Below are 18,540 nucleotides of genomic sequence, written 5' to 3'. Positions count from 1 at the left end.
TGTTCCCACGTCTATCTGTCAGTGGTTTACTAGCTTTCTGACGGACAGACAGGAACACCCCAACATTTACCCCGCTCACCATTCTAAACAGCACTGTGGCAGCAGTTGAGTCATTCAGGTTCTTGGGCACTACCATCTCACAGGACCTGAATTGGGAGACCCACATTGTCTCAAGGCCCAGCAGAGGTTGTACTTCCTTTTCCAGTTGAGGAAGTTCAACCTGCCACAGGCGCTGCTGATACAGTTCTACTCAGCAGTCATTGGGTCTGTCCTCTGCACTTCAGTAACTGTCTGGTTTTGTGCAGCTACGAAATTGGATATCATATGATTACAAAGGACAGTTCGGACTGCTGAGAGAATTATTGGTTGCCCCCTGCCCTTCCTTCAAGAACTGTACACTTCCAGAGTGAGGAAAATGGCTGTAAAAATCACTCTGGACCCCACTCACTCTGCCCACTACATTTTTGAACTGTTGCCTTCTGGCCAACGCTATAGAGCTATGAGCACCAGAACCATCAGGCACAGGAACAGTTTTTTCCCCTCAGGCTATCCATCTCATGAACAGTTTAAACTGCCACATTGAGCAATAATTATGTGCAGTACACATACTTATTTTCTATTCAGTTTATATTTATTTTTTATTATTATCTCTGTCTTGTTGCTGTATTGTATTATTGTGCTCTGGAAGCTCCTGTCACCAAGACAAATTTCTTGTATGTGTAAGCATACATGGCAATAAAGCTTGTTCTGATTCTGAATAGACCTACTACTAAATAAAACTGAATCCCTATGAATCCCCTACTGAGGATTTTCACAAGGCACAATTTTTTATTTATTATCAGTATGCATAAAAATGCTATGCAAATTAGTTAAATTGACCTACTGAATAACAATAGCACTGTAACTATTACGTATGTCTAAATAGTGCTGAATAAGACTGACTGTTAGTGAGCTACTGAATAATGCTGAAACCTCTGAGCTACTGACTCAGCTTTCACTACTTTATTTTTCAGTCCATTCGCTTTCCCTTTTCATTGTTTGGACTTCATTGATGATACATTTTCAAACCAATCTCTTGAATTTGGTGCATATTTTTCTTCATAAACAGTAGTATTTTATTTTGAAATATACCAGTCTTGAGTTTTTCTCTTCAGGGATCACAGACACACATTGAGAGTAATATCAGAAGTGTGTACCGAGGTTCTTACACTAAATGTAGTAATAACTGAGAATGTAGGTTTATGCCCTGCAGAGATTTTATCTCTCATAGAACAGGCTTAGATACACATTTGTTTTCCCCATGTGTCAATGTAACTGCTTTTTACAGACTTCTTGAGCCAACTTTAATGCAAATATTATTTAAACTCTTTAAAAAAAGAAAAAAAATCTGTTCCCAAGTTGGCAGTTTACATAATTCTGTCAAGAAACGGATGCCTAAAAAAAAAAAAAATACTATAAGATTGTAAGCCTATAAAATATTTCCAGTTATTTATAAAATAAATAAAAGCTCTGGAGTGGAGTGGAGAGAGTATTTGGAAAACCTTTTGAAAACAGTCACTATTTTTGCAATTCCATGTGGTGATGCTAGTGGCATAGAAATTACACATAAAAGGGTATTGTTCTCCCCTAAATTACACATTTTGAATGATTGAAATGAACAAAGTGTGAAAACAGCTGTGTTTCTGGCTAGTCTGGTCACCTGACACTTACTCTAAATTCTAATTTAATGTGATAATTAAAATGTGCTCTGTATCTTTCTCTCTCTTCACCAGTGCAAACGCTTGGAACAAGAGCTGCTGCATGCAAAAGAGCCAAGCCATAATTCTGCAAACAACACCCGCCACCTGGCCGCCCAAAACAATCGGGATCGAGCAAGCAAGGTAAAATGCACACACATCTCCCACGTGGTTGGGATCCTCTGAAAATGTATGTCACAAGCCCTGGGGTTAGCCCCCGCTCACTTTCACGTAATGCACGTGCTCGCCGAAACACGCTGGGAATGTTTGCCTACAACACCATCCTCGAATACGACCTTCACCATATGTGCAGTCCTCCATACACACAAACGAATGCCCCTGGACCCTTTATCATCCCGTCATTACACTCTCCACTGTATCATTCATTAACTCATATTTGCTCTCGCACTGCTGTTTTCCAGCATTATGCGACGATTGACTAGTGGCCCCAGGCGTCTGTTTGACAGGGTTTTTGGATGACACAGGCTGGTCAGTGTGCCGCGATTCCTCGCCACAGGTCTGTTAGGGAGACTTAGGGTAAACACTGGCCTATTTGATTTGCTGTATTTATCTGATGCAGCCAGAGCTCTTGAGTTTAATGCAGAGTGCTGTAAAAGGGCCGTCATTAGATAGAGCTGAGTAAACACGTGCTGAGAGAGACTTGGGCAAGGAGGGGGACTGATTTCAGCAGGATTGCCAAGTCAGGGAGGTGCCCCAGACCTTTACAATATTTGAACACACATACACATAAGAGCTTGTATCTGCACTTGCACCAAATATATGAACACACACTGTATGTGATGTCATCATCCACTTAGCCTCACCACCCTGTGTGCTATATGCATCAGAAGGGAGCTTCTGCTTGTAGGCTATTATTTCAACACAGTTGAAAATTCGTACATATTTTATGAGTTGGCTATTTCGTATGATTTTTTTACGAGTTTGTATAAATTTGTACGATTGCATCATGTGCAAATGCCCGGGTGTGTAATGAGGAAGTGAGCGTGAGTTTCACGCACGAGGCATTAAGTAGAAGCGGTTCTAACAACCATGCAATTACGTGGGGACTTTTTTAAACAATGTGTCAATTTAAAAAGAACTTCAGGTCTCAAAAACGCATGTCGAGACACCTGCGTTCTGTTTCATTCGTTGCGCTGCGTCTAGATTGTTTAGCGCAGGTGTCACAAAGATTCAATGTTCTGAACAAGTTCAGGCTGCAAAGAGGCGACTGTTACAATGTTAACATTATACCAGATTATTCTGCAACATGCAAAGTTTCAGCGCTTGATAAACGGCAATTATTCCCCCAAACCAATCAGTAAAGTGTGTAAACATGATATGAAGCTGCTGTGTATGACAGAAGCAAGTAATTGTCACCTATTAGTTGGAAACGATGTCCAGCGACATCATTAGCTGTTGTGAAATTCGAACGAGTGCAGTCGTATGATATCATATGAATTAGCCAAATTTAGAAAAGTCGTATGAAAACTTACGATGTCGCCGTGAGAGTGTGCAGTTTATTTGCATTCATAGAAATTTCATCTTTACGTTTTGAGTGAAGGTGAGAAAGTGTAGAAAGCTGAATGGAAAGTGTAATAGCTATGTTTTGTTCTAGTACATCAGTACAACGGCAATTGACTATAAGCTATAGGCTAAATTCAGTACCGGTATATAATTCTTAAATTCAGTAAATAATAACGTGAATTCACCCTGTCGGATGTATTTATTTATTTATTTATTTATTTTTTCATTGTGCAGCCAAGGGTAGGTTGGAAGACAATGCAGTTCATTGTTATTGTATCTATGTACATGTTTGCAAATGTATAAATGAGACATTATATGATTTAGAACAGGTATACATTGTGCACATATACAGTACACAGCATAACAAGTATACATTGCACAGGAATACAGCTTTATGAAGGATACATAGTCGAAAGAATGAACAATATGTGAATATATAGAGAATTTTACACAGGTGTTTAATTTATGAATTATGTTAGACATTTTTATATATTCCAAACAGTGTCTTAAAACTGAATGTTTTTCATTTGGTTCGTTCTGATTTAAAACTGTATTTTTTTATTGCGGTTCAGAAGATCTGCAGCCTCCTTTCCAAAAGGTTACCGGTTAGAACAAAATGAAAAATGGTTAATAATGTTCTTTTTAAAATATCGGTTTTTAAAAAAAGCTATGCTTAATTGTGGGTGAAATTCCAATTTTGCAGTGTTACCAGATCTTGCAAAAAAAACAAGCAACCTGGTCTGGAAAAGCAAGTCCAAAATAAGCCACTTGCCTTGTGAAAATAAGCATTTACATTTTTTCATGTGTGGTGGATTTATCAGCATAGAAATCATAAGCATACAGATCTGATTCTCAGTCAAAACACTGCAGAATTAAATGATAAGATTCTCTGTTAAGATTAAGATGAATGCATCATCAGCCGGTTACCAGCTTTTAAAAATAATGTTTTCACTTTTCTTTGGTTTTAAAGGTGGTTTAATTAAAAGTGATTTGTTTATTATGTAAATGCTATTTTTAGGTTAAAAATTCCTTGTTTATAAGTTGGAACCAAAAGATAAAAATTTCATGTTGGATTCACAGTTTATGAAACATAAAAATGTCAAGTGGTAAAATTGGAATTCCTATGCATTTTTTGATAATCCAGAAATGATTCATGACACAATTTTGAGGATTATATTTGTTATAGCGCCTTTCACAACACATGTCCTTTCAAAGCAGCTTTACAGAAAATCATGCATTAACAAAAATGAAACTGTCAAGTCAGATTGATCATTGTGTAGTTTGATTAAATATGATTGTGTAAATTGTGCATTAAAATGAAAGAATTAAATAATAATTGTATTTAGAACCCCTGTGAGCAAGCTGAAGGCGACTAGATAGTTTGTGTTTGGAAGTGATAACTTGGATTGTGGTCTGACAATTGGGCCACATGGCGATGATTATCTGTATATAAAAATATATAATTATTTGTAGTCTGGAAAAAGTCCAGTCTGTGTCTCTAGGCAAAGCTTTCTGAAGATTTAAAAAAGAAGAGTTATTTCACATTAAGACTCAATCAGCTGATGGCTTATTAAGAAATATATTAAATTTTGTTATTAATGTAGCACTTGGTTTTTCTGTAAATCCTCTTAATTATAGATTGACTCCTGGGATTACAGAGCGGGGTTTTTAATTTAAAATGAAATGGGAACAGCTGTCGTAAAATTAGTCAACAGTGCCGGGAACATATCCACAAAACAATTTAAAAATGAACAGGACTTCCACTTATCGATTTACATTTTACTTTAAAGAAAGCCAGAAAATCTACTTGGCTAAAAAAAAAAAAAAATGATGAGTAAAGACTTTTCCTTATGAAATCTTTATATTTCACTTTTAGCTCACAGTAACTTTCATGGATCTCATTTGGATGATTAATTTCTTTAGAGATGGAGATTGTTAACCAATGTTCTTTTTCATCATGGAAAATAATTATTAAAGTAAGGCCAGTTGATTTTTTTTCTTTTCCAATTTACATGGAAATTAGAGACATATTTACCTTTTGTTGTCATTTAATCATCATATTTCACCAGAACAGCAAAGCACCTGCAAAATGTTTTTTTGGCTGGGAACTTTTGTCAGTTGATAAAACCTGAGGCGATTGCTAGTCTTATCTCTCAGGGCAGGTTTGTTTTCACCTTGACTGCTGTAAAAAACCTGTTCAACAACCAATTCAGAGACATTGCACTAAATTCATCAAGAGCTTTATGTGTTTGTGGTGGAGATCAGGTTTTGCTCTCTTTGTGGGCACCAAATGCCCCCAGAAAAGATGGTAAAACCTGTAATGACCTCCTGTACCTTTATGGTCCTCACAACAAAACGGCTTCATAAAGGGACTAAATAATGTCTTAATTCTAAAAAATACTGGAAAAGCTGGTTAAAAGGCCAGTAAAATTCTTTACATGCAATGCAACATCAGGGTAATTTATGTATGCCGATCGGTTTTTGCTTAAACTATTTAAGATCTTGCCTCAATAAGGATTTTTTTATTTTTTTTTATTTTACAAGACCCCATACATTTTCGGCTTATTAAACATAATTGGAAAGTTTGTGCATTTAAGATCACTGTGTAAGATTAAGAAGAGCATTATCGCAAATGTTTGCCCTTTACCGGCTTTCTTACCTGCTTGTGTGCGAGTGTTGTGTGAATGAATGTTGAATAAGCTGATTTTTGGTAGTTATCAGTGAATCAGTGAATGGAGTGGTGGTGGCGTAGTAGTCTAAAGCACATAACTGGTAATCAGAAGGTCGCTGGTTTGATCCCCACAGCCGCCACCACTGTGTCCTTGAGCAAGGCACTTAACTCCAGGTTGTTCCGGGGGGATTGTCCCTGTAATAAGTGCACTGTAAGTCGCTTTGGATAAAAGCATCTGCCAAATGCATAAATGTAAATTTAAATGTAAATGAAATGGTGTGCATGTAAACATCCATCCATCCATCCATCCATCCATCTTCAACCGCTTATCCGAAGTCGGGTCGCGGGGGGCAGCTGCTCCAGCAGGGGGCCCCAAACTTCCCTATCCCGAGCCACATTAACCAGCTCTGACTGGGGGACCCCGAGGCGTTCCCAGGCCAGTGTGGAGATGTAATCTCTCCACCTAGTCCTGGGTCTTCCCCGAGGCCTCCTCCCAGCTGGACATGCCTGAAACACAGGGGGCATCCTTACCAGATGCCCAAACCACCTCAACTGGCTCCTTTCGACGCAAAGAAGCAGCGGCTCTACTCCGAGCTCCTCACGGATGACTGAGCTCCTCACCCTATCTCTAAGGGAGAAGCCCGCCACCCTTCTGAGGAAGCCCATTTCGGCCGCTTGTACTCACGACCTAGTTCTTTCAGTCATGACCCAACCTTCATGACCATACGTGAGGGTAGGAACAAAAATTTACCGGTAGATCGAGAGCTTTGCCTTTCGGCTCAGGTCTCTTTTCGTGACAACGGTGCGATAGAGCGAGTGCAATACCGCCCCTGCTGCCCCGATTCTCCGGCCAACCTCCCGCTCCATTGTCCCCTCGCTCGTGAACAAGACCCCGAGGTACTTGAACTCCTTCACATGGGGCAAAACCTCATTCCCTACCTATGTAAACATGCTCACTATTAAAAATGCCAAAGATTGTATTTCATGGTTATGGTTAGTAGTAATTATAATTAGCTTTCATTAAAAATAAAATACCTAAATATCAAGTCAATGCAAACATATAGGTTTTTTGTGCTTGCTTTTCGGCTTGAGTGTATGAGTCCCTCTAAATGCTGGAGTGGGGGATGAGGACAGGTGAGCGGGGGCTGTTGTAGAGAGCTCTGCCCTCGCTCTCAACCACCTGTGTTTGCTCTGCAGCTTTTCTCTCAGAGTACTGACAGCAGCAAAGTGATCTCACGCTCCTGCCCCCATCACGCTCATAACCTTCATCATTTACGACCGACCTCTGTCTATAACTCGCATTTAATTCCCTCCTTGTATAGTGTCAATAGAATAGACTATAACTGATGTTACACTTGCTGATTTTATTTGTTGTGACCCACATGATCCATACATTCAGGAAGCGTAACATGATCTTGTTTTAAAGGTATAGTCCACCCAAAATGTTGTTCCAAGTCAGAAATACCTTCTGTCTCCTGAGATGTTATGCAGAATGTCTGAGCTACTCTTCCATACAATGAAAATGGAGGGTGAGTCACTCCATTGAGCTCCTAAGAGGACCACAAGCACCATAATGCAGAGTTTACACTACACAATTTTAAGCCTGATTTTCGCTCTCAGACAGTTTCGTGGAGATCGCCGACAAAAGCCTGAAATCGTAGGCAAATCGGAGCTCGCTCCCATGAGCGACATTCGCAATGTATGAACTATCAAAGACATGATTTGAGAGAATCGCCGACGCATCACCGATGTCAGCGAGATATCTAGAATGTTAAATATCTGGACCTATCTGCGACTCCAAACCGTGCAGTGTGAAATATGTTTTGACTGAATTCAAGTGCAGCGTTGACCTAAAGCCAATGAGAGAGCAAGAAACGGGGCACGGGAAGATTAAGTGGGAGGAGTCCTGATGTACCTGCAACAGAACATCAACTAGCATGGCTGCGGTATCAAGAAAGTCTCATTGGACCGTAGTAATGGAGGAAAAATTAGTGGAACATTGGCAGGAGCACCAGTGACTATTTGATGTTTCATCTGAACTGTAGCACAACCGGGAGGAGAAAGAGAAGAGTTGGAGAGAAATTGCCAATTCTCTTGGACAGTCAGGTGAGCAAATAGGTAGATTTTTCAGTATGAGGTACTTTTTCATATCATAAACATCATATTCTGAAATGGATAACATATGATCATGCATATGTTTTCGTATCTCGTATCACTTCTCGCATGTACTCTGTTGTGAAATGTAATTTAGAGTCCAGGCAGTGTTGTCAGGATTCATTAATAGTGAAATATTTGTAATGTTCACCCCTATCGCCGATTCGTCGTGTAATTTGAAAACGCTACAACTTCATGACAAGACAGACAGTTGTGTAATATGAACGGTACCATGATCCGACATCTTTGAAAGTCGTGTAATGTGTAGGAGGCATTACCAAGATCATAAATTTAGTCCAAACTTCTCATGTGCTATATTCCAAAGTCTTCAGAAGCCATACGTGAGGAACTGTCATCATTCACTGAAAAACGTCCTCTTTTTTTATTTTTGCGTTTCCCGAAATTAATGTGCAATTTAGAGTTTTGCATTCGACAGATGCAAAATAAAAGGCACTGTCGATGCTAATGGATTTATCATGCTGTAAATCCATTTTAGAAACGGTAACCGCGAGAGCAAATTAAAGCAGGTATTAATCTGATTCGCACTGTGCACCATGCTGTCATTATGGCAAAACAGAGACTTTGACAATGGAGAATACATAGCACACCCACTGCTGCTGGATTGTTGATACACATTCATGTGATGGGTAACAATTCACAATAAGCTTCCATTTGTTAACATTAGTTACCATGAACTAACAATGAACAATATTTTTACTGCATTTATTTATCTTGGTTAATGTTCATTTTAATATTTACTAATCCATTTTTAAAACCAAAAGTTGTATTGGTTAACATTAGTTAATGCACCATGAACTAAAAATGAATGAACAGCTCTATTTTCTATTTTTTTATTAACAAAGATTAATACATTCTGAAAAAACATATGTTAGCAAATGGAACCTTAAAGTGTTACCATGTGATGTTTCTCAAGAAAACGTATTTGAGTGAGTTAATTATTTTAGAACACACAATTATAACTAATAATCATACAACTTGTATAACTCTGACATAATAATGTCCAAATGATGTCCCATTTCAGTGTTATGAACATTAATTATAACTGGCGAAACATTACTCGTAACTGGCGTCTCCTTGTCTAGTGCTTGTTTGTGCGCTGTGCGCTCTGCATCGGACTTGAATCACGGTAAAAATATCTGTGGTTTGAAATTCAGAATTTGTTTTAGTATACATCCGTGGATACAATGGCTAGAAGTGCAAGTAATACTGTATTTTCTTCTTTGTGAATGACCTTCTTCACTCCACAATCGTTCTGAAACATTTTATAATGATTTTATATTCTCATATACCTGTAGCCATCAGGTGGTAGAGCGGGTCGGCCACTAATCGCAGGGTTGGCGGTTCGATTCCCGGCCCACACATCTCCAAATGCCGAAGTGTCCTTTGGCAAGACACTGAACCCCAAGTTGCTGCCAATTGCAGGCTAGCGCCTCGACATTGATGTGTGAATGTGTGTGTGAATGGGTGATTGGGACACCTCTAAGGTTAAAAAAAAAAAGCACTCTATAAGTGCAGACCATTTACCATTTAAATAATAAATATAAGCCTAAAATAAATTGCATTTATAATAAAGGCCCTATCCTACGTTGTATAAAATGTAATTAAAAAAGGTATATTGTGAGAGCTTTAAGGAAGTGGCATGGTTAAATTTGGTGCAATTGCCAAATGCGTAAGCCTAATTTTGGAGGGTCCAGCCTATTTGCATGTTTGGTAATTTGCCAATTATTCATTGTAAATCAAAACTTGCAATGCACCCACAGAGCAAATTAGTACCATTTATTTGGGATCTTAGTAAATCAGGGCCTTAGAATACAGTTCATGAGTCATATGGACTAGTTTCAAGTCCAGCCTGTATCATGTCCCAATCTCATTTCCCTTCTCTCTCCCTAAATATAGTCTTTGTCTTGTCTATAGAGTCTCTGTCAATTAGAAAGTGTCAAAAAGCCCTTCAAATAAATAATAGTGGGCCCTCATAAAGGTTACATAATACCTATAATGTTCAAGGATTCTTTGCTGAAATTGCAAAACATCGTTTCCATCTAATACATGACAATTACTTGCTTCTGTCACACACATCAGATTCATATCATGTTTACACACACTACTGATTGGGTAAGTTTAGATAAGAGGTTTTGGTAAGGGCATAATATTAATAAGTATGTCCTTAACGCCTCGTGCGCAGAACTCACGCTTCTGCAATACACATCTGGGAATTTGCATGTGATGAATTCGTACAAGTTTATGCAAACTACATCATGTGAGACCATTCTAAATATCCAACTCGTAAATAATGTACACATTTTCTTGAGATCTGGCTGGAATTCCACAGAATTAATCCTCTAAGTACAGCGGCTGTTAAATTCAGTTCACATTACACAGGGAAATGGGGGAAAGTGTTACATCCTTAACCACGATAAGGCACAGTATTGGTCACTTACTTAAAGGGATAGTTCACCCAAAAATGAAAATTATTTACTCATGCCATCCCAGATGTGTATGCCTGACTTTCTTCTGCAGAACACAAATGAAGAGTTTTAGAAGAATATCTCTGCTCATTTGGTCCTCACAATGCAAGTGAAAGGTGACCAGAACTCAACTGAAAAGTTCTGAAGCGATATGATGGGTGTGGGTGAGAAACAGATCAATATAAGTCCTTTTTTTAACCATCAATCTCCACCTTTGACCAGCCCCAACCAGTTGGTGGCTGAATGTGAATGTGAAAGTCACTTCCACATGGAAGTTAAAGTGAAAGTGTAGATTTTCAGTAAAAAGGGGCTTAAATATTGATCTGTTTCTCACCCAACTCTATCATATCCCTTTAGAAAATAAAGATTTAACCACTGGACTCATACGGATTGCTTTAATGCAGTCTTTATGTCCTTTTTGGACCTTCTAAGTTCTGGTCACCATTCACTTGCATTGTATGGACCAACAGAGCTGAAATATTCTTTTAAAAATCTTTGTTCAGAAGAAACAAAGTCGTTCACATCTGGGGTGGCATGAGGGTGAGTAATGAGAATTTTCATTTTTGGGTGAATTATCCCTTTAAAATTTCCATTTCTATTTCTGTTTAATCATTTAGCATATTCTTTTTTCCAAAGCAGCTTACAAAATGTATAGTAAAAGCCCATGCAATTCATCATAAGCTGCATTAGTTCTGAAATACAAAAGTGTGTTAATTCCAAAATTGACAAGAATGTGCCGGCTAGTACTGAGAGAAGAGTGATCTTTTTTAACAAGTAATGTTATAGTTGCCATTTAAACGGGACTTATTCATCTTGAATACTCAAATGGCTTTGATGTGTAAACATGAGCATTCATATGTCAATGTACACATGGTTGCTGCATCATAACCATTACAATTTCTGAATATAGAATAGTTTTCATAAATGCTGTGTTTTGAAGGTTTGAGTATGTCTATAAACTCATTCATTTCAAAAGAGCAAAAAATTCATGATGTGTCCCCTTTAACGTTTTGTGCAACCTTAGAAGTTCCAGCTCGCTCTTCAATGACCTCTGACATGATACAGAACGCGCTGCTTTAAATGAGCTTCATTCAGTGATGGGGCGGACTGTGGACACCGCTGATAACCTCCATCATATCCTCTCCCCACTGGGTCAGAAAGGCCACGAGCAGCTCTGCCCCACCAAACGCTTGCTCGTAAAGGTCAAGGCTGCGACCCTCCTATGCTCGGCTTTATCTCTACAGGTTAACACGTTACTCCGGGAACCTAATTTGGATATTATTGTAATGAATGCTGTTAAAATACATAAGATTAAAAGAATTGAGCTTTGAAGTCAGGCTCCTCTCCCTGTTGGAGAAAAGTACATATTGACTTTAGAGGTTTGAGGCTTTTTGATGTTGTCTTTGACTTGCGAGACCTGCACTCCAGTAATTAGAATGATTGGGATGCCACCGGCGGAAGCTGCATGGGCAAAAGTGTTTATAGTCCTCGAGATCGGAGATTTAAATGCGACAGGCGTTAGAGTACCATAAAAAGAAACAGACATTTGGCTTGTTTCCATTGGAAAGTTGACATGTCTATGGGTATTTTAGATTACATTTTAAAGGAATGCATAAAAGAAAGTGTATTTGTATGGGTCATTCAAGATTTTAGGTTAAAATGTAACCCTATATGAATGTATAAGACAAGGTGAATGTATATATATAAAGGTCCTATTAGATTTTAGGTTAATATGTATGTGAATGTACAAGACAAAAATGGGTTGATAAAGATTTTAGGTTAAAAGTTATATGACTAAGGTAAAGTGGATAAGATGATTTTTTTTATTAATATGTAATGGAAAGTGTATATCTAGAGGTCCATCATGATTTTAGGTTAATTTGTTTTATGTATAAGGCATAGTTTATATGTATAGGTCCTTTGAGACTTTAGGTTAAAATGTGTATTAATGTATAAGGGATGGTGTATAACTATTGGTCATCGTGATTTTAGGTAAAACTTTGTGACTGTATAAAATATAGTGTAAATCTATAGGTCCATTAAAATTTTAGGTTAAAAATGTATATGAAAATATATGGGAAAGCATATATCTATGAGTCCATCAAGATTTTAGGTTAAAATGTATAAGGTAAATTGTATATACATAAGTCCTTTATCTGGTCACCATTTTTTATTTATTTTATTTTCATTTTGAAACACTTTAAAAAAACAAAAATACAAATGTTCTATTCCAAAAGCTTAATTCATAATCAGTATTAAAGAATTACCAAAATGCTTATTAAAATAGTTAAGGAGTATAGCATGTTACACTGCAGGACATGTTATCTTCCCAAAAGTATTTCCTTGGAATTACCCCATTGCAGTCATTCACTGTGGCAAGAGATCATACAGACTTATCTATAATATTGAGAAGTACCATTTGCATAGTCTCTTTATCGTGCAGTTCAAGATTTTTAATCTCAGACTGCATCAGAAACGTATAACGGTGTGTGCACTCACATTTCAAGCATGCGGGTGAGATCATTGTGAGGCAATGAGGCATTGAAGAAGTTGGCTGTTTGATTCCAGTTTATTTGATTAATAATAAAAAAATAAACTTCTATCCACCACATGTTGATAAGATACCGCTATGCCAAACATGTGACTCTTAGCTACAGTTTGTGTTTAAATGCTTTAAAGAGAATCCGTCCAGTAGTTTGTGAGGTAATGCTTTATCACAATTTAATATGCAGCCATATCACCCTGTAGCTCAACACCGTTTGCCCACTGAAGCTATGCAAGGTTAAGTCTGGTCAGTACCTGGATGGGAGACCTGCTGGAAGAGGTATTAGGGAGGCCAGCAGGGGGTGCTCACACTGCAGTATGTGTGGGTCCTAATGCCCCAGAATAATGATGGGGACACTATACTATAAAAAGGCATCGTCCTTCGGATGAGACCTTAAATCAAGATCTTGACTCTCTGTGGTCATTAAAAAAAAAACTCCTAGAGCACATCTCGTAAAGACTAGGGGTGTTCTGGCTAAATTTCCCCATTGGCCCTTCTCAATCATGGCTTCCTAATAATCCCCATCCATTAATTGGCTCTATAACTCTACTCACTCCTCTCCACCATATAACTGGTGTGTGAAGAGTGTACTGGTGCACTATGGCTGCCGTCGCATCATCTAGGTGGATGCTTCACACTGGTGGTGGTTGAGGAGAGTCCCCTGTTCACTGTTTAAAGCGCTTTGAGTGTTGTGTCAGAAAATCACAATATAAATGTAACGTTCATTCATTCATTCATTGACTCACTGATCTCTAAGTCAGAAGATAAGGCATAGACAGCATTCATGTGCCTCTTAAGGAAACTGTTAAATTTCCTATCAGCAACACACCTCAATTGAACAAAACCCCAATTATAGCAAAAGTTACTGTGTAATCTCTTGCCCTCTTTGCCCCCTCGTCTCTCGGGGAGCATATTGCAGGCCTTTACAGTAGGGCAGGTTGTCATGTTTGTTTAGACAGCCTCCATTGTCTTTCTCCTGGCCCAGCTGTTGAGAGGTTGAAACCATCAATACATCGGTTTCAACGGCAGGTCATTAGCAGGGGCTTTATTGTGCTGCAGGTTTAGGCACAGAGAGGTAAGGGACAGTGTTTACCCAGCCCTCCCTGCACCCACCAGCCCTGGGTTCCCTCAGTCTCACAATATAGTGCTGCTGAGTAGGTGCTGAGTTAGGAGACAATAGAATCAGTTAGATCCCCCTCAGAGTGAGTTGAATGAATGAAGTTCATATGCAGTTCAGATTGGAATCTGACTTCTGTCGGATCGGAAGTGGATAAAGTTTTCTTCAAGGATATCTCAAGAGTCTTTCAAAGATTTGATATCAGTAACCTGGCAAACATGGGCAAATTCAGTTATTTCATTCTAAAAAGTGCTTTGTGTATCAAACTGGTACCTTTTTAAACTTTAGACCTTTTTGTGATGGACTGACAAAATCCTGTGCATCCTGACTCCAAAACATTGCATTGCAGTTGAAGCTTTTATCATAATAATAAGTAGTAACCAATTTTTCCTTTTTTCTTTGGCAGAAACCATAGTTTTACTATAGTAATATGGAAGAATATAGTAACCAAAGGTTTTGCAGGAAATCATTGTTTTACTATACTGTAGTAATATTGTAGGATCTCTTTAATTGGCTAACTATGGTTTTACTATTATAAATGTAATTTTTTAGCAAGTCAGTTTACTCGCGTCCATCCTTGGAACGCTCCCTGGCAGCTTTTTTCTATGTAAACAAGCGGCATACAAGTGCAGCTCCTATCTACTTAAATGTGGAAAGACTGAAACCTCCAAAACGGTAGGTAGATCAAGATACCGATCAAAGAACATATTTTATATCAGCAGGAAAAACGGACAAAACTGGTATCATAAATTGTGTTTCTTTCCCACAGATTACGCACACAATTTTATTTAATTTTTTTATGTGTTTTTGGCAGAAACCATTGTTTTTATACAGATTACTATATCCATATAGTAACCATGGTTTACGATAGATTAACCATGATGTGGCATGCCTTTGTCGTTTCAATGGAGGGAGGAAGCGGGAGCCGAGTGAACAATCCAATGTAAGATTTTAATGCAACACTTCAGTGTACGTCAAACATAAACATGCTTTTCAGCACAATAAACAACCACACACTGAACCCGCAACAGCCTTGCTTTTCAGTAGTCACTGTAACATATCGACACACACACACAGCTCCGTGAATCTCTCTCCCAAACACCGCTGTCTCCTCACCTCAAGTACTCCCACTGCTCCTCACTGGAACTCGAGACCGGTGTGGCGCACAGGTGGAACTCATTCTTCGCTCTGCTCAGACGCTGTTCGGCCATGCCCTGCTCGCCACACATGGTTAATCTTGTGGTTACTGTGGTTTTACTACAAATACCAATATAAAGTGTTTGCTTACCAAACCACAACATTGACATTTATTACCATAATTATTTTGGTTTCCCTACAATTATAATGGTTAAATATGGTTACTGTATGTAAAGGGGTTCATGGAAACGAGAACCGTCTTGATAATATAAATAATAGTTTAATATAAAATTTTACCAAAAAGGCAAACACACACACAGGTCTCGGACAGCGGTCTATAAATCTCTCTCTCTCTCTGTCGCACTGCCATCTTCGGTCAGCCTTTATTCCTCTCGAGGGATAATTAGCCTGATATGGGGTCAGGTGTGCAGAATCATGACCCAGCCCTGCCCTCCACCCTGCCACACTGTAGTAAAACCATGGTATTGCCAGAGGACGCAACCTATTGCAAGGGCAAGCAAATCTTATTGCGAGGGAATGCAAAACTCATTGTGATGCAGGCAAAACTGTTTCTCAAAATTCCTGCGCTGTCCTCTTAGGGGTTCCATAGAAATTCAGCTTGAGTAGCTTGAATCGCTTACATTCATGTGGCCGCATGTGACATTTTCAATTGTAGATTTGATTCCCTGCTGTTTTTCATTTTAATTACATCATATTTTTAGTATTTGTTGATTCTCATTAGTATTTGACCAATATATTGGCCAGGGCCAATTAATCAGCTGGTATTTGCCAATTCATCCAGCATTGACCATGCCAGCTTTGCCTATTAATAGTTGTTTCCTCCCTTGTGTCAATTTCAGAATCTGCCTATATTTGCTATTATGAAATTGGATTATAAATCAGCTTACATCGGCCAACCTGTTCTGAAGATTCTCGCATTGACATTTTCCATAGAAAAAAACATATTGTTCGACTCATAGATCTCATAATTGAATTATTAGTGCTGCTTGAAGGTTTAGTCCTTTATTGTTTCCACACATGAATAGTATGTTGTAACAGAGTTTGAAATGATATGTGCTTCTCCCATCTCAACAGCTTGAGGAAGAGCTTCAGGAAACTCAGAGGGAAAGAGATAGAGCCCTGGAACTCAGTCGCAAACTGGAAGAGGAGCTGCAAACCTTACGCAGGTATTACAGGTTAACCACCTCACCTTATCCTCCACAGAAATTGCTTAAATGACTCGTGCATTTTACTGTTTGTTTGATTTATGACAAAACATGAAAATACAGCGAACCTGTGGTAACATGCCTTTAATATACATTGTAGTTATACATAAACAGAGGTGCATGACAAGGTGTCCAGGGGGGTTGTAGTTCAGCGAGTGGCAGAAAATGCATTGCTTTTGTGTAGGAATTTAGGAGAGCCACATCACACAACGTCATTATTTTGTATGTGATTAAACAAGAAACAAGTATGGTCACCATCCAGCTTTCATATGTATTGTTTGCTTTGCTCAGGGAATAATGAATTGCTCACATTATGTGAAGTGAGTCATTATGTTGCCACAGATTCATACTCTGGAGGATTGGAGCTTTCGTAAAGATATGATCTCAATCCACACCTCCTGCAGATGCTCCTCGCCTGTGCTCCCTGTCGGAGGTCTGTCTACACTGGCTTTAAAGTCCTGAGATATTCGTAGTTGTTGTTCTAGACTGTAGAAGCCTCCAGAGGTTCCGACCTCAAATGTTTCAGCACTACCTTACATCTGATTGTTTTGGCTTCCAAGTCGTACCTTGTGCTTGTTTAAGGTTTTTATTCAAAATGATAGTTGGGGTCTGGAATAACCAAACCTACCTCGTTCCCAATAGTCGTAATGGACTACCGCAAACCCAGTTCTTGTCCCTGCCAGAGGGCTGTTTGCTTTACTTGGGGTTTATCTGTCAGTGAGAAGAGGTTTGATAGATGATATGGAGTAAATACATTTGGCTCATAAACTGGTCATGCTGGTTAAGTGAGCTGTGTCCGGTTTACGCCAGACTTGCATCCGTGTGCATCAATTCTTTTTCATTTGCATGTCTCCTATTTCATATTTCTCAGTGAGATTCTTCCGCATCTCCTTGTACATGACTGTACAATGTGTTTGTGGTCCACTCTTAGAGATGAAGTTTCCAATTAGAACCAAGAGGTGTTTTACAGGCTGATGGAGCAACTTTTAAAGTTCCCCACATTTTTATTTTCCTTCTCTATTTTCTAGGAAGCCACCCATTTACTCGTGCTTCCAAGAACCCATAAACCAATGCGCTGATCATTAGATCCTATTTTGTGTAACAGACTAGGTTTCAAGGTGAATATTAGATGGATGTTTTAATAAAACATGCACCTAAACTAACCTAAAAACTTTGCCTAAACCTAACCAACAGTGTCCTAAAACATAAATGAGAGGTGAACAAAACAGTCATCCTTACCCTAAACCTAACCGATAGTGCTTTTTGTCACAAATGCAATATAATGAACATATTTTCTGTAGCAACCATATCATTTCGTGTCACTCCTATGATGCTTTTGTCTCACGTATTAGCTTGCCTGCTTGGCTGGGCTCAAACCGCGGCCTTCCGAGTCCAAAGTCAGGTAAGCTACCACGCAAGTTTATCACATTGGAATAAGTGTGTAAATGTAGGTGGGTTAAATGTTAAAATGTGTAATTTTTCAAATAATGCATTAGTTTTGATATCATAACATAGCAGTGTGTGAGAAGTGTTTTTAATATCATGATTCATTATAATCGTGTCAAAAGCTGCTTTGAAACCATGTGTTGTGAAAAGCACTATACAAATAAATATGACTTGACTTGTGAGTAATAGAGTGAAAAATAAGTGTTTATTAAGTCATTAGCAGTTGTAGTCATGATTTTTGTGAAAGTGAATAAAGCGTGAAATGTGCCTCTAGTAAATCGAGTGTGGCATGCAAAAAAATCATTCTATTAGACAAGGGACAAAGGGGGCATTTCAAGCTCCAAAAAGGACATAAAGGCTGCATATAAGTAATCCATATGGCTCGAGGTGTTTAATCAATGTTTTCTAAAATTATATGATCGCTTTAGGTGAGAAACAGACCAAAGTCCTTATTCCCTACCTACCTTATTCATTACATTTATGCTGCCTTTATGTCCT

At 38.6% G+C, this 18,540-nt stretch overlaps 1 protein-coding gene across 2 annotated transcripts in view; it reads left to right on the top strand.

The window, feature by feature from the left end:
• The window catches only part of LOC127662651 (mirror-image polydactyly gene 1 protein-like), a 113,341-nt gene that overhangs the window by 73,455 nt on the left and 21,346 nt on the right, over positions 1-18,540 (top strand). For both annotated transcript variants that reach the window (XM_052153935.1, XM_052153936.1), the window contains 2 exons: positions 1,773-1,880; positions 16,466-16,557. In XM_052153935.1, the coding sequence (XP_052009895.1) occupies positions 1,773-1,880; positions 16,466-16,557 (200 nt within the window). The remainder of the gene's footprint in view (positions 1-1,772; positions 1,881-16,465; positions 16,558-18,540) is intronic.

Source organism: Xyrauchen texanus, chromosome 22, assembly GCF_025860055.1.
Source record: "Xyrauchen texanus isolate HMW12.3.18 chromosome 22, RBS_HiC_50CHRs, whole genome shotgun sequence".
In the NCBI taxonomy this organism is placed as follows: Eukaryota; Metazoa; Chordata; class Actinopteri; order Cypriniformes; family Catostomidae; genus Xyrauchen; species Xyrauchen texanus.
Note: the sequence above shows the minus strand (reverse complement) of the source record. Positions and strands in the feature narration are given on the sequence as shown.